Source organism: Phaethon aethereus (genome assembly GCF_964289735.1).
Source record: "Phaethon aethereus genome assembly, chromosome: 28".
NCBI lineage: Eukaryota > Metazoa > Chordata > Aves > Phaethontiformes > Phaethontidae > Phaethon > Phaethon aethereus.
Genome location: NC_138604.1, coordinates 1,700,404 through 1,716,120, shown reverse-complemented (window position 1 = coordinate 1,716,120; position 15,717 = coordinate 1,700,404). Strand labels below are relative to the sequence as shown.

At 59.2% G+C, this 15,717-nt stretch overlaps 1 protein-coding gene across 3 annotated transcripts in view; it reads right to left on the bottom strand.

The window, feature by feature from the left end:
• Positions 1-15,102, bottom strand: part of MEF2D (myocyte enhancer factor 2D) — a 31,676-nt gene extending 16,574 nt beyond the window's left edge. For all 3 annotated transcript variants that reach the window (XM_082011609.1, XM_082011610.1, XM_082011611.1), the window contains exons 1-3: positions 12,863-15,102; positions 8,554-8,757; positions 1,106-1,243 (exon numbers count right to left, since the gene is read on the bottom strand). In XM_082011609.1, the coding sequence (XP_081867735.1) occupies positions 1,106-1,243; positions 8,554-8,757; positions 12,863-12,916 (396 nt within the window). In that variant the 5' untranslated portion in view covers positions 12,917-15,102. The remainder of the gene's footprint in view (positions 1-1,105; positions 1,244-8,553; positions 8,758-12,862) is intronic.
• Positions 15,103-15,717: the final 615 nt, after the last annotated feature.

Genomic DNA, 15,717 nt, shown 5'->3' with positions numbered 1-15,717 from the left:
GACAGATTATTCGGAGGGGGGAGCGTAGGGGGGGGTGTAATTTTTGCCGTGCTGCATCCAGCCCTTGAAAATGAGCCTCCTTTCTGCTCCTGGCAGCGTTAATTATGGCTGCAGCGACTCGGGGCTAATCCCTCTGAAGAAGCCTTGCCCGCATCTCTAGTCTCTGCTCCCTTGAACTAACAACTAATTTGCAGCGTGCCCCCGTCCTCCTCCTGTCTCCTGACACAAATCCCTTTCAGCGCTGTCCTGATGCCACCCCGGCGATGGCTCCCGGGATCACAGGCTAAAACCTCCCTGGATTTCTGCCACGGCCACCAGCTGCCCCCAGGGCTCGGTGGATTTGAGGGGAATTAATGCGGAATAGCCCCAACCGGACTGAGTCTTACAGGGATGTGAGGGGCCGGCATCCGCCGCCAGCTCGCGGGAGCGCTGGGGTCTTAACCCCGGCAAAAATCCTTTTTTTTGGGGCGAAAAAGGGTGAAAAAGGAGGCCCTAACCCAGAATTTGCAGCAAAGGAAGGGAGAACGGCAACACCCTCCTGCGCTGCCCGGCCGGAGCCGAGGAGGCTCACGAATGCCGGAGCTCATGGGAATGATTTTCCCAAGGGTTGTTCCCGCTTCTCCGGGTGGGGAACAGGAGGGACCCCCAGGGCATCTCACCCATCAGACCCGGGGTGCGTTCGGGGCTGGGGGGGGCTGCACGCGTCGGCTCCCGAGGCACAGCACGGCTCCGAAGCAAAGCCATGCAAAAGCCACCCCCCCGTCACCTGGAGGCGTCCGGGGGAGGGCGGGGAGGGGGGGGCTGCAGACCACCAGCTACTCACTGCGAGCCGGTAACTCTGCATCATTTTATCAAACTCCTCATCAATCTTTTTATATTTCTCTTCCGTCTGCGGGGTCAACGCAAACACTTCATCCCCTTCCGGGCTCTCGCATTCCCTGTGCTTCTTGTTCAGCGCCTGTGACGTTCGGGGAGGGGGGGGACACGGGGGGGACGGGTGTCGGGGAGGGATCGGGGGACGAGGTTGGAGGGACATCGAACAGAAGAAAAACAAAACAAAAAGAACATATAATGAAGGTTTTCCGGCCAAGGGGCAGGTACTTACACCGTATCGCTTGAACAGGATATCCAGATCCTCGCTGCCTTTACGGTATTTATCCTCCATCAAGGGGCTCTGGTCTATCGAGTCATCGCCGTCGGGCTCCGGGCTGTCACAGCCGTTAAAACCTTTCTTTCTTAACGTCTGAAAACACAATCGGCACAGTTTGAGATCTGGGAGAGGGCTGGGGGATCACGGGCAGCTGCCCGAGACGGGCAGGTCCCCCCCCCCCCCCCCGCCCAAAACAACCCCCGGACCGTAAAGACGAGGACTCGCCCTTGCACAAATTCCACCTTCGCCCCGAGATGTCGTTGACCTCGATGGGGTTAAAGAGTCGGGATCTGGCCCTCGGGATGCGGCGGCAGGGCGTGCCTAATTAAGGAATTACAAGGTGAGGATGGACGGAGGGGAACGTCTTTGCTTTCAAGGGATCGGTTTATGCCGGAGCCGAATTTGGACCCGTACCAGCTCAGACGCGTTCCTCGCCTACGATCACTGCGACGACAAGGAGGGGAAATAAACCTTAACGATACCTGCGCTCCTGCTAAAAACAGGGAAAACCTTCTTGCAAATAGGAAAAGAAACACCGAAACGGTAAGCGAAAGGCGATAGCCCGTGGGCGCCGGGGACGGCGAGCCCCGTTGGGGGTGACGGCGAGCCCCGTTAGGGGTGATGCCGAGGGGTGACGGTGACAACGCCCGGGCAGCAAACCCCGCACCGAGCCCCGGCTGCACGAGCAGCAAAGGTCCTGGGTGCTGCTGCAGAGGGTTAACGATGCGACATCTCCGCCTTCGTTAGCAGGAGCCCGGTAATCGCGCGTTGGGGCTACGCGCAGGGTATGGTGAAAACCCCAAAAGTTCCTCTTTCGTGCTTAGTAGTCGGTTTGCAGATTGCATTACACACGCACGTTTAATCATTCTATTTTCAAAATACCAAAAGCAATTAGGCGTTATTACGGAACCATCACTTGCCAATTGATTTTTTTTAGAAGTCAAAGCTACAGAATTTCCTGGAAGTCTTGATCTCTTCTCATGCCAAATTCAGTAGGGGGAAAAAAAAAAAAAAGAAAAAAAAAAGCCTTGACAATTCTCCTCTGTCTTCCTAAACAGTAATAAACATCTCTATTTTGAGGCCAGAACACAGCCTGGAGCGGCTCTTCATCTACCTGCGAGGTTTGGGAAACACGGAGCTCGTAGGGGAATTTTTGCCGGAGCGGATTAAACCCGGCGACATCTCCAGAAAGGCTGGAAAGACCGCGGGCAGGCTTTGCTCGGCATGGGTACGGCACCCGCGCCGCGCGGCTCTGCCTCTGCCCGCAGGTCTTGCTGTGGTGGATGCTTATAGAATCACAGAATCGTTAAGGTTGGAAAAGTCCTTTAAGATCATTAAGTCCAACCGTCAACCCAACACCCCCAAGCCGACTAAACCGTGTCCCCAAGTGCCACGTCCACACGTTTCTTGAACACCTCCAGTGATGGTGACTCCACCACCAACCTGGGCAGCCTGTGCCAATGCTTGACCGCCCTCTCCATAAAGAAACTTTTCCTAATATCCAATCTAAACCTCCCCTGGCGCAACTTGAGGCCGTTTCCTCTCGTCCTGTCGCTGGTTACTTGGGAGAAGAGACCAACACCCACCTCACCACAACCCCCTTTCAGGCAGCTGTAGAGAGCGATGAGGGCTCCCCTCAGCCTCCTCTTCTCCAGACTGAACACCCCCAGTTTCCTCAGCCGCTCCCCATCAGACTTGTGCTCCAGACCCCTCCCCAGCTCCGTCGCCCTTCTCCGGACACGCTCCAGCACCTCAACGTCCTTCTCGTCGCGACGGGCAACAGTCAAGCAACAGGCACCAAACCCATCGCGTTTTCCATCCAGCTGAAGCTTTTCACAACGTTTTCAATTAAAATTACTCCTCCACAAGCATAATTTTAACGCTCATTACTTAAAATTTAACCTGCAGAGGGGAAAAGTCCTCATCCACATCCAGCTCCGACAGCAAAGGCTCTGGCTCGCTCTTGGCCATGGTGGCATCTGAAGCCCCGTTTGGTGTTGCCATTATAATTCCTGCTACCTCATAATTATCACCTAATTACCTAATAGTAATTCCTGGTACCCCTAATTCATGTTATTTATTGTCTTTTTATAGAGCAGGGTAGTGGGAATCGGAGTCATTGGCATGAACGGAAGCTTCCCAGGGCTTTTTCTGCAGGTTCCCGAGGATTTTTCCCTATTATTTTGCTATTTTTGTACGTGTCCTTGTTTGTTTTAGGAACGGGCCACAAAATGGAACGTGTGCTGCTGGTGGGGAAGGAACGGCTTTGCCTTTTTTTTTTTTTTTGGAGGGGGGAACCTGCTTTTTGCAGATTTTTTTTCTGAAACCTTTTGTTTCGCCAACGTAGCCGAAAGATGGAAAGTTGAGCCCTTCTTTAAAAAAATAAAGTTTTTTTCCTCCTCCTCTTTCAGAAGCAAAACGGAAAAAGTTGTTCCATGAGCAGCGGAAAGGATGAAGCCAGGTTTCCTCCAGGCGCGTGTGAAGGGTGCTGGCTGGGGAGATTCTCCGATGTCTAATATCAGGCTGTGCCCACTTCGCAGCGGTTCTCTTCGCAGCGGCAATAACCGGATCTCTCGCCTCTGCCCTCCTAGTGCTGCTCGGGAAAGGTGAAGGCAATCCCTCGCATCCCTGGAAGCTCCTCTCCTCTGCCAAAGGCTGCCAGCAGCTCCAGGAGTCAGGGGGTCAGAGGAGCAACCTCGAAGAAGGGAACCTCACAACTGGATTTTCAAGAGGTTTCGGCGGAGCAGCAACACCCTTCTCCTTCCTAAAATCCGCAGCAATGAAGCGGCCCAGGAGTTTTTAAGCAGCTTCCAGCTCCCCCGGCTCTGCCCCGTATTTACCGCCCGCACAAAGCGCAGGAAAAGGCAACGGGGCGGCCGCCGCGTTTTGCCGTTTCTAAGTCCGCGTGAAATCGTCCCGGGGGTTGTTCCCTCCGTCGAGGAAAGCGCAGCAACGGGGTGAACGCGGCTCCGTTCACCCAGACCCAGAACCCCCCCCTCCAAGCAGCATCGGCCCCTCTGCATCTCCCGAGGTCTTCCTCCTCTCCAGGTCGAACACATTTGGTGTCTAATACAGCTTCAACTCGGACAGCAGCTCTTCCCTCGCTCGCTTCCCTCTCCCCAGCCACTGACTTCGTAAAATTAGCCGTAACTTCATTGTCTTTGGGACCCACGCCTCCCCGCCGAGCTCGGTGCGCGGCATCCCGAGCGGCGAGGGGCGGCTGCGCTGCCACCGTCCCCGCTCCTCCAGGAGGAACCCGCCGGCAGCCCCGGGAAGAATCGAGCCGGCTGCGCTCGATGACCAAAAGCCTTCCCGGGCGCTGCAGGCAGCTGCCTGCGGCGTGAGGTTGGATTAGAACCCTCGCCGCAGCACGGGGCTGCCGGCAGGGAGGGGAAGAAGGGGACGGGGACGACCCGCGGCGCGGCGGGAAGCACCGGCGGCACCGGGTGGTTGGGTGCCACCGCAGCGGGACACGAGCCGAAGCGGCTCGCGGCAATCTGCCGCTCAAAAAGAGGTTTGGGACGACAAAATGGCTTTTCCAGCCGTACAAGCAGGGTTTGGGTCTTTTTTTTTTTTCCATTTTTGGCAAAACAACGTGTCCCCCCGCGTTTCCTGCTTTTTGACAAGGTGATGTAAAAGGGCAACAAGTCCTGCTGGAGGGGGAATCAAACCCAAAGATTCCCGTTTTCGGGGTCCCCGCAAGGTCTTTCGGAAAAGAGCAGAGAAGGGACCGCCGGTGTTGCCGTCTTCCTCGTTCCTCCTCATTCCCTTTCCCGGGGGCAAACCAGAAGATGCAAAGAGGCAGGAAACTCTTTTGTCACTGGAACACGACTATTTTTCATATAAAGGAGATTTAAAATCAGGGAACGTGAAGGAGTCGCAGCAGAACGTTTTCAAAGGGGAAAACCAGCGTGAGAACTTCACACGGCAAAAATAAAACCCACCAAAATGCTCCTCGTCGGCCCATCTCCCTGCTGCCCCCAGGCCCCCCCACTCTATTGGGGGTCCCCCCGCGGCAGGACCCGCTGCAGGTCCTGCTCTTCCGGGCAATGCTCCCGCTCCCGTGATCCTGGCTCATCCGGGAGCGGATTCCCAAGCCGAAGAGGGTGAGAGAGCGGCGGGACGTGTGAGAGGAAACGATGCTCGACCAGGACGTGGTCGACTTCCCTTAGAGGGGGGAGGCTCAACGGCCCCCAGGCTTGGGGGATGAGGATGAAGACGCCGCACTTCGCCGCCTCCCCAGCACCCCGCGAAACGCCCCGTTTTACGCACCCTGGGGAACGACAACCCCAGGAAGGAGAATTGGGGAAAAAGCAGCCCCCCCCCCCCCCCCTCCGGCTCCCCGGGACGTTCAGCCAAGGAAAGGAAAGGAATTGCTGTGTGACTCGAGCCGGCTCCGGCGCATCGCCGTGCCCGGCCAGCTCCGCTCCTCGCCAAGTCCTTTATCAGGAGCTGGCACGTCAGCCGGGCTGCGAGGAAACGAGAAGCGACAGCGAGGAGCAAAGCCGGCGTGATCCCAGCCCGGGCGCGCACGTGGCACCCAGCGTGCCTCTCCGGGGGCCTCAGCTGTCCCCCCCCCCCCCCCATTAAGGAAACCCCCCTCTCTGCATTAAGAGAGATTTTCTCAGACTTAAAAGCTTGCAACGGCCAGGACTTTGCCAGGCACGGAAACAGCCGCAGGGGTTGCGCGGCCGAACCCCGCTCCCGGCGGCCGCTGCCCATCGCTGGCGCGGCCGAAACGTGGAGGTGCCCCCACGGGGGATGGTCCTCCCCAAAAGGCAGCCGGGGTGCCGAACCCCTCTTGAGCTGGGGCCGGGGACCCGCATCCCGAAGCGGCTCCGCCTCTCCCTAAATATCCAGGGGGATAAACCCCCCGCAAGGGTTTATCAGCAGCACGTGACGGGGTGCCCCGGGTGCCCCTCATGCACTGCACCTCCCCAGGACTGAAAGAAAAAAAAAAAAAGGGGGAATCTCATGTTTTACTCTTGTTTTAAAACATAAGCTGAACGTGTACGGCCCGGAGCTGGTGGTACCAGCGGGGCGAGGTGACCCTGCCTCGGCACAGCCTTCCTCTGCCAGGAAAACGCAATCGAGAGGCTTCTGCCTCGATCCGCCCAGGTTCCCTTCCCTTTGCTCCTCATCCTCTCCGAGACGCTGTCGGAGTCCTTCAGGGCTGCATCCCCCCGGCAGAAAGGGGCCGCAGGCACAGAAGGGGAGGGAGATACACGCAGCGGCCCCTTAAAATCCACTGAAAATCACATTCGGTAGCAAATTCACAGCCTGTGCCCTCCGGACTCTACAAATGCTTGATGCTGGGGAAGCGTTGAGGGTGCCAAGATACCCTTGGAAGAGTCAAGTTCAACCGGGAGCCACCGAGAAAGAAGAGTTATCTGAGTTACCCCAGTTTGTACTGGTCTGTGGGCGGCGGGGACAAAGCCCGGCCGGCGGGACCCGACCTGGGCAAGCGGGGAGACGGAAATCGGCACCAGGAGCAGGACCAGTCTGCTGCGGGGGGAGGAATTTGGGAGAGAAAACGGTAAAAAAGCTTAGAGTAGCCCTAACCCCGCTGCAAGACGAGACGAGGATGGGCAGGGATGCTCGTACCCGCCCGTGCCCCCGTGGGTTTCGCTCCGGGGTGGCTCTGCCGGCGAGACGTGCCGAGCCCGGCGCGTTCGGGCTCTTTTTTCCTGCCATCCACCACTATCCTTCCGCTCCCGATGTTCCTCTCCTCGGCTTTGGATGCAGATCCAGCTCTTCATGTGGTGCAAACACAGTATTTCTTTGGGTGCCAAGGACTGTGCGTAACTTGTCGGCTTGGGAGTGTTTGCATCTTGGACCATAAGGGAACAGAGAACGCTGCCCAAAATGTTTACGGTATTTTTAGGCCAAGACAAATCTGTTCGACGCTGCGGGCGCCGCAGTCTGAGCATCCCGGAGAGGCTGGGTGAGGCTGCGCTGACTCGCACGGCAGGGAACCCCGCGCCTGCAAAACCCTGGCGTTTTCACGGTGGCCCGGCACTACCTGGCTCAAAGGGGCCAAAAAGGACATTTCTGAACCATTTCTAAGGCCCCTGCGCGACCGTGCGCCGGCAGAACGGTCTCCGAACCCCAGCGAGGCGCCGCCGGATGCTTGGCCGCGGTTCAACCCGCTTCTGCTGCGACGGCACCTCGGTGGGAACCGGGTGGACGAGGAGGTAGAAACCTCCTTAAATCTAAACCTCCCAAAACGACACGTTTCGCAGAGAAAAAAAAAGAAAAAAGAAAAAGAAAAGCAATATTTAGGAGGTAGGTTGGGGTTTTTTTTTTCCCTTCTCCTTCACAAAATCAAAGCCCGAGCACGAGAGCACGAAATCAAAGCTCAAAGGCAGGAGCGGCACGGCCGGAGCAGCCGGCGAAGCCGATTCCTCCAGCGGCGCTTTGAGGCGCCGAAGCTTCGTGCCACGCGAGGTCTGCGCCGAGCGGCTGCCCCCGATCCGCCCGGGGCCCTCGGCGGGGCTGTGCCGCTCCGCTCCCTCGCTAACGGCTCAGCGGGCGTTAATTTATGCCTGTAACGTCAATAATTACCCAGCCAAGCTCTTGCCCGGGCGTAAAGGCAGCTGCCCGCACGCTAAAAAGCGACAACCGCGAGGCTCCCACCTTCGCGGGGGAGAGGGCGCGGCCGAGGGCTGGGACGCCGCCGGCACCCCGCCGCGAGCCGAATGCCCCGCGCTCGAGCCCGGCAACGCTGTGCCCGTGCCAGGGACGGGGACGAAGCGGTGGCGGGGGGGGTCAGCCGACAGCAAATGGTGGCCGAGCGTCGCCGGCGCCGCCGGCAGGCTGGAGGACACGGCGCCCTTGGCCGCGCTGGGGTTGCTCCGACGGGACTCGCCGTCCGCGGAGACCCGCAAAACGCGGCCGGGCAAGCCTTGAGCGAGCCCACCTTAGCCGTGAGGTCGGCCGTGCTTCGAGCAGGGGCACCCAAAGGTTCCTCCCAACCTGAATTACTCCGTGATTCAGCCGCTGGTGCCCTCCTACAACCCGCTCCGTGCGCGTCCGAAACAACGACCGGGGGCGACGCCGCCAGCCGCGCCGCGGCAGCGCCGCGCAGCAGCCCCGGGAGACGCCCCCCAAACCGCCCCGCGGTTTGCCTGGGCCACGGGAAAGGCCCCCAAAGCAAACCAGCACCTCAATTTTACGGCAGCAGATCAGCACAAAACTCGAGTCGGCTTCAAACTCCACCACCCAGAGCGGAGTATTTTTGTAGGCTGGACCAAAAAGATGTAAAATCAGGCCGGAACCCAGCGTCGGAGATCTGCTCGCTCCCATCCCCGCCCCGCCCCGAGCTCCCGCGTCCGGCGGCGGCGCCGGATCCGGCCCTGGCTCCATCACACCGGCAAAGCCGAGGAGAGGACGGGCGGCCTCACCTCGATGATGTCGGCGTTGGTCCGGCTCTCGTGGGGCTCGTTGTACTCGGTGTACTTGAGCAGCACCTTGTCCATGTCGGTGCTGGCGTACTGGAACAGCTTGTTGGAGTGGTTGAAGATGATCAGGGCGATCTCGCAGTCGCACAGGACGCTCAGCTCGTAGGCTTTCTTCATCAAGCCGAACTTGCGCTTGGTGAAGGTCACCTGAAAACAAGGGGAGCCGTGGTCAGAAGCCGTGCCCACGCCGCCGCGGACCCGACACCTCCCGGAGAAAACTGGGATGAGCACTGCGGGAAGAGCAAAAGGAAGGCGAGGGCAGAGGGAATCTTCTGTCCTCAGTTTCCCCAACGGACGACCACCCCAAGCTCTCCTCTCTCACCACCCTCTTCCAACCGCTTCGTATCGCTGCCTATTTTGGGATCCTCCAAAAGCAGACACTTCACAAGCACGAAGATGAGCGTGGACTTCACAAGCGTTGGAAATCACATATTGCCAAATCAAGAGAAAATAAATTTCAGCAAAATCCCCAGTAGAGCTACCATCTGTCCGGGGGCTGTGGGTTGCTGGTTTGGTTCTTTTTTTTTTAAAAAACTTGAATATTCAAGCCGTGGAGATCTCGTCCTCGCTCACTGCAGTAGCTGCGAGCTCCCAACCTTGGGAGCCACGGAGCCGGGGGGCTCGGCTGCGCCGACGCAGCCCAGGGTGCTGCCCCACCCCACCCCACCCCGTCCCTGCCTGCCAGCACCCACTTCTCTTGGGCGGCCGCGCTTCCCCCAAGGCAGCCCGAGCCCCCGCGCCGGGTCCGCTTTCTCCCTCGCGCCGTCCCCGTAACCTCGCTGGGGCATTTTTCCACGTTTTCTGCCCAGCTGGGGTCACCGGGCTCGTGCCTGCATCCCCTGTCCTCCCAACCGGCCCCGCCTCGAGCCATCGTTAGAGCCGTCAGCTAACGAGGCACCGTCTGCAGGACTGATCCTCGCGAGCTGGCTGGGGCACGGGGCCGGCGCTGGGCGCGGGCTCCCAAACCCGCTCCGGACGCCGGGCAGGCGTCGGGGACGCGTCTCCCAGCCCGCGCTCGGCTCTCGCCGCGCCGCTCCTAAAAGGACCCAGCTGGCGGGGAAGGGGGCCGGTTCGGGGCTCACCCATCCCGGCTGCGGCGCAGACAGCCGCTCGCCCACCCGCAGGGAACGGCGCGCTGCCGGCGGCAGCACCCAGCGCCGAGCGCATCCCCGCGCCCGCCCCTTCCCGCCATCTCCCAGAGATGGTTAAGCAGTAACGAGATTTGGCTCTAATCGCCTCATCCCCTGGGAAGCGCAGGGCTGGCCCCCCGTGCCGCCGCTCCCCGCCACGTGCGCCTGCTCACGCCGCGGTCGGGCTGCGAGCACCGGCGCTCACGTCGCCAGCGTCCGCCCCAGCTCCGGCGCGCCGCGACGCAAATTAAATTACTCGAGGGCCGGCACCGGTGTCATCGACAATTCCCCCTCCCGGGTGGCATCCCGGACCTCTGGGCCACCCAAAATCTCTGCTGCTGGGCGCTGGCCCTGGCTGCTCCCAGGACCGAGCCCGAGCCAGCGGCACCGCACCGCAGCCGTTGCCGCACCGTGTGACTTCAGGCGGGACCCAGCTGCGGTTTTGCTCCTGCAGCCCGCGGCAGGATAGGCACTAAAACCAGCCCGGGGCTCCCCAGCGCCATGCCGGCGGCGTTTCTGCTCCCGCGTCCCCGCTCGAGACCGGCTGCTCTGCTGCAGCTCCGCCAGCAGCCGCAAGCCCGGCACGGCGTGCCTCGCCGTCCTCCGCCGAGACGGCCCCGCTACTCTGACTCACGCTCGAAGCAGCCCGAGGAGCCCTCGACGGGAAAACACGCGGCGTCTCCGCCAAGACAGAGGGAACGGCCGAGGGTGGTCGTTTCTGCCGCCGCCGGCGCCGCGGACACCTCACCGAAAAGCACCTCGCCGGGCAGCGGGAGCCCGCTTGGCCACCGAGACCAGACGCAACAGGGAGAGGCCAAGGCGCGCGAGCAAGGGGCCGGCTCTTGGCCGTGAGGACCGGCAACAAGCCCGGTTTGGGTATTGCGAAGGAGAGCGTGGGGTTACGTGCCCCGAATCAGCCAACAGCCCGAGCAGAGCCAAGCAGGACCCAAAGCACCGAACCGTCCCTCTGCGGTGAGGGGATATTCCCTCCGCAGCCAGAGGCAGGGCGGAGGAGCATCCCTCCGTCTTGGCGTCCCTCCTTCCCGCAGCGACAAGCGAAGATCGGCCGTTCGGCCAGCCCCGTCGCACCAAGGCGTCGGCGAACGCCGCCCCGCGCGGCTGCCTGGGACCCGGGACAGAAACCCCAAACCTTCCCCGACCGCCGCGCACGAGTCTCGCCCAGAAGAATTAACCTCGTAAGTCTAAGAGGGTAATCAAATCTCATGCTTCGGGGCGTAAGCCGATCACCAAAGGGGTCAGGAAGGAATTACTGCCCCACACTAGCGGGGGATTTTTGCCTTTCCCCTGATGCAGACCGTATTGGCTGCTGCCAGCGCCAGCGGGCTGACCCCGAGGGACTCGTGGTCTGATCTGTTATGGCAAATCCTCTCCAGTAATTCCTCTAATGACATTAGTGACTCTTACTCGCCCTCCTCCCCTGGTCTGGGCTCCTGCTGGAACTCTGGTCTCCTCCACGCGGGCTCACGGTCCGCGCGCCCGCGGCAGGCAAGACCCGGGGCGGGAGCAGGGTCGAACTCGGCGATGCCGTAGGTTGGGTGGGAGATGCACAGGAAGAGCTTCACCCGGCAGCGAGGGCTTTGGAGAGCCCCCGCTCAGCCGCGGCTCTTCCCGAGGTGCCCCGCGCCGAACCGCCGCTGTCGATGACCTCCCTTTGCGCCGCGAGCGGAAACCCGGGCGTCGAGAGCGGCTCCCAGCGCTGAACCCCCACCCCGGGCTTCACTCGGCCGGGGTCTGCGTCTCCAGCCCCCCTCGGCCAAGCCCCGCGCCAAGGCGTAGCTCAACGCCCCCCAAAAACGCCTCCCACCGCCTTGGCTTCTGCCTCTGGCAGAGAAACGCCTCTTCCCTTCCCTGAAGGCTTATACAACCGGGCTCGGCGCTGCCGTCGACCTCCAGCATTACCAAATATTTTCCATTCATCCGAACTTCTAACGGGGCTCCGACGGCTGCAACCCCCCCCCGCCCTACGCAACCTTCAGCAGGGCTGTCCCATAAAACACACTCCAGCTCCTTTAATAACCCCCGACGCCCCGTTTCCGGCTAATTAGGGAAATAAACAGTGCCATGAGCAGCTGGGACATTATCAAAAAACATTTTACACCCAGCCCCCAGCCACCAAACTAAGCTGTAATGAAGAAAACCTGCAATTTTCTATTGTTTTGCCGTGGAGCAATAAAACGGTTCATCCAATTCTGGTATTCGCCCCTTTTTAAGCATCAGGAATATATATTCACATACTTTTGGGGGTTTTTTTTCTGGAAGAAAAGCGGTAGAAAAGAAGCGTGGCGGGGCATCTCCAGCGGTGGCGGGACTAAAGGCAGAGGCTTGGATCTGCTGAGCCGAACTCAAGGACTGCAGGGAGCCAGGGAGCAAAGGGACCTGCCTAAAAGTCTCGTGCTTACGGGGAAATACATCGACGGAGTCATCGCAGAGCAAACGCGGTCCGGCAAAGCGCTGCCGCTCGGCCGGTCCGACTCAAGGAACACGTCAATTAGGGAAAAAAATGGGTTGTTTTTTTTTTTTCCTCCGAGATACGTGCGCGTATTTCTGCACCCATGTCTAGGGCTTGGCTTCAGCAGAGCACAAAGCAAAAAACCTTGGGCCCGTGTAAGTTTTCAATTGGAAAAAAAAAAAAAACACACAACCCCAAAAAAAGAATATTTTGCGTTGTTTGCGTTGAGAAAAGTGGATACTTGTTGTGGCTGTGTTTGATTGGAAAAACCTCACGGAAAATGTCAACTGAAATCTATTTCCTGCAAGACAAAAAAAAATTGAAAAAAATAGGGAACTAACTGGAGAAGATACTTTCTTCTGGAAAAGCGCTTAGATGGAAACGGCGCGAGGAGCTCCAAGACGAGGAGCGACGCCTGGGTGAGGGCCACGGCTCCCCGCCACGGCACCGTTGCCTGGTCCCGGCTATCCGCCTGAATCCCACCCCGGCGCCGAGTTTCACCCATCTGCTTATTTTATGGGTTGGGGGGAAAAAAAAAGCCCCAGTTGGCTCAAAATGGGATGGAAATGGGTCATTTTGAAGCAGAACCCATGAAATATCCGACGGGAGGAGAGCGGGCGAGGAGGGAGCGGAGCCGACGGAAAGCACTGACCTGCCGATTGCGCTCGTCCGTGATCCGCTGGATCTGGATCTTTTTTCTCCCCATCTTCTCCGGGAAATCCTCACCGCACCCGGCACGACTTCAGTTCAGGGGAGGGGAAAAGTAACCCCGTTTTAAAAGGCTTTCATTAAAGAGCGTGGAGGGGCTTTTTCGGGGGGAGGGGGATGAAAAACAAAGGGGAAAAAGCCAAAACATAAAAAAAAAAAAAAAAAAAAAAAGAGTTTTGCGGTGCTCCTTGCTCAGTTCATGGTACCCTCCTGCGGCCGGATCCAGCGGGGCTGAGCCGTCAGCAGCTGCTCAGAAACCTGTTCGAGGAGAGAGACAGGAATGAGATCGTTTGTCCCCAAATCCCGTCCAGCACCCGGCACCCTCCCAGCACCCTCCCCAGCGCCGGCACGGCTCCTGCCCCCCGGCCCGGGGAGGTCTCTGCTCCATCCTGCCGCTCAGCTCGTGGGCCGGGAGGGTTGCAAAGGGGTTTATCCAACCTGGTCTCGAAAAACGCCAAGGATGGAGCCCGAAAACGCCCGCGCCGCAGGACACGCGTGGGCACGGCAATGCTCGTTGAGGAGGAGGAGATGGCAGCAACGAGCCCGTGAATCATTATTCCTCCGTGACACTCCAGACTTTTCCCCCCCCCCCCTTTTTTTTTTTTTCCTCTTAATAAAGTCATAAGCAGTCGAGTGGCTGGTGATTAGCTCGGGCAATTTAAATCCGTCTCCAATTTCTGCATTAATCTTCAATTTGGAATTTTAAAATGTCTTTATTTGATTATTTTAGAAGAAAAAAAAAAAAAGAAAAAACTATAATCAGGCACAGAAACCTAATTCTTACGGACGAGGGGAAGAAGGACTCCAAAGGAAGCCGAGACAGCCCCGGGGTTCAACAGGGCTCAGCTACAGCCGATGCCGGTTGTTTCCATCGATCCGGGGGGGCTGTGGACCGACCCCCCAAAGGGGCGAGTGTTGGGGGTCCTGGGGGACCCACCCGGCTCCTTTCTCAGCTCCCACACCGGGTAACGGGGCAGAGGCTCAGCCCCTGCCGGGCACCCGCACCCCCCTTGCTGGGGGCTGTACCGGGACGTACCGGGGTACCTACCGACCGCAGCCCCCCCAGCCCCATTTCACCCTGGTTTTGCAGCGCGCACCGCGTTGCCGCGGGGGGATAGAGGGGGGACGCCGGTCCATTCGGTTTTCCACGGGTCCGTTTTTTTTTTTCCGCAGCGATAACGTCGCATTTGAGGCGAGGGTGCCCCGTGCCAAGCCCCAGCGGAGGGAGAAGCCAGTCCCAAAATCGCTCCCCGCCTGCCTCAACTTGGCAGCCCCCAGCCCCCTTACCAAAAAAATGGGGGGGGACACGCGCTTTTTTTTTTTCCCATCACCTCCCATGATCCCAAATTCACCCGCAGCATCCGCAGCCAGCCCCCACCCCAGCTCCTCCTGCTCCTCTCCCACCCCAGAGCCCCCCCCCGGACCCCGCTGAAGCCCCCCAGGGTCCTCGGCCCCGTCTTTCGCCTCCTCATCAGACCACGCTCCGACAACAAACAAGCCCTGACGGTCTCACTCCCACACTTGTTTTTCAGGGTTCATTGAGTCGTGTGAGTCACTTAATCTTTTTCTCTGCACTTTTTTTTGGGGGGGGGCTAAAATTATTCATCGCGCTTCGTGCTCTGTGGTTTCAGTGCTGGTTTGAGCTGCCGAGAGGGGAATGAGGAGGCTTTTCTCCCCCTGACATCCACAATTTCCTCTCCAGGGAAGACGAGCGATGGGGAGCCCAGGAAAAGCCGTTGGCAGGAGACGGGATAGACGACGGGCAGCAAAAAATCCCTTTTTTTTTTTTTTTCTCATCAATCCCGCCAGGAAGATTCTTTGCAAGGACAAACCATAGAGAGGTGGCATCTGCTGCTTGAATCATTATTGCTCAAAATTGGTGCAGTGTTTCCCCTCCCAACAGCAAACGGGAGGGACGGTCCGGCCGTGAGCAGCACCGGTGCCGGGGGGATGCCGAGCTGGTGCCGGGGGATGCCGAGCTGGCGCCGGAGGGATACCCTTCGGCTGCTGCTCCCCATCCCTCTCTGGGCAGCCCTGAAAAGGCCGGTCCCAGGGCATCGCAGCTCCCAGGGCATCGCCGCTCCCACGGCATCGCCGCTCCCACGGCATCGCCGCTCCGGCTGCCACGAGAGCATCCCTCAAAGGCCGGGGATGCAGGAAGAGCCGAAAGGAAAACGAGGAATTTTGTTTCATCCACCTGGAGTATCCGCTCGGCGTCTCCACCTCCGCGAGCCCACGCAGGAGAGAGTCCACAGCCCCGAGGATTTCACACGCGCAGAGAAAATTTGGCAGAGGAGGAACTTTCCGCCGAGTTTGCTTTGCGGCTTCTCCCTTCGGAGTTGCCATGTGTTTTTTAAACTGGCTGAAAAATATTCACCTTCACCGTCTTCAAAACCGCCAGCAGCAGCGTGAAGCAGCAGCAGCTCCGCATCCGGACCCAGGGCAAGACGCTAATTCTTTCCTCGTGTCTCTTGGACAGAGAAACCCTCTGAAAAGACAGCGGATTTACCGTCCAAACCAGAGAGGAACTCTCCAGAAGCAACAATAAACACTGGAGAACAACGGGCAGTAAATTTCAACCGAGTGAAAGGAAACGTATTTTAACACAATTCGGTTGTGGGGCTTCTGCACAGGATGCTATCGGGGCCAAAAGCTCCACGGAGTTCGAAAAAGAGATGGGATGTTTGCGGGGACGAGAAGAAAAGCCCGGTGCTGCTCATCCCCGCCCCGACGTTCGCGCAAGCCGGTGCCTCTTGCACGGCAGCCGTGGCGTTCAAACCGCGTTCCCCTCCCTGTGCC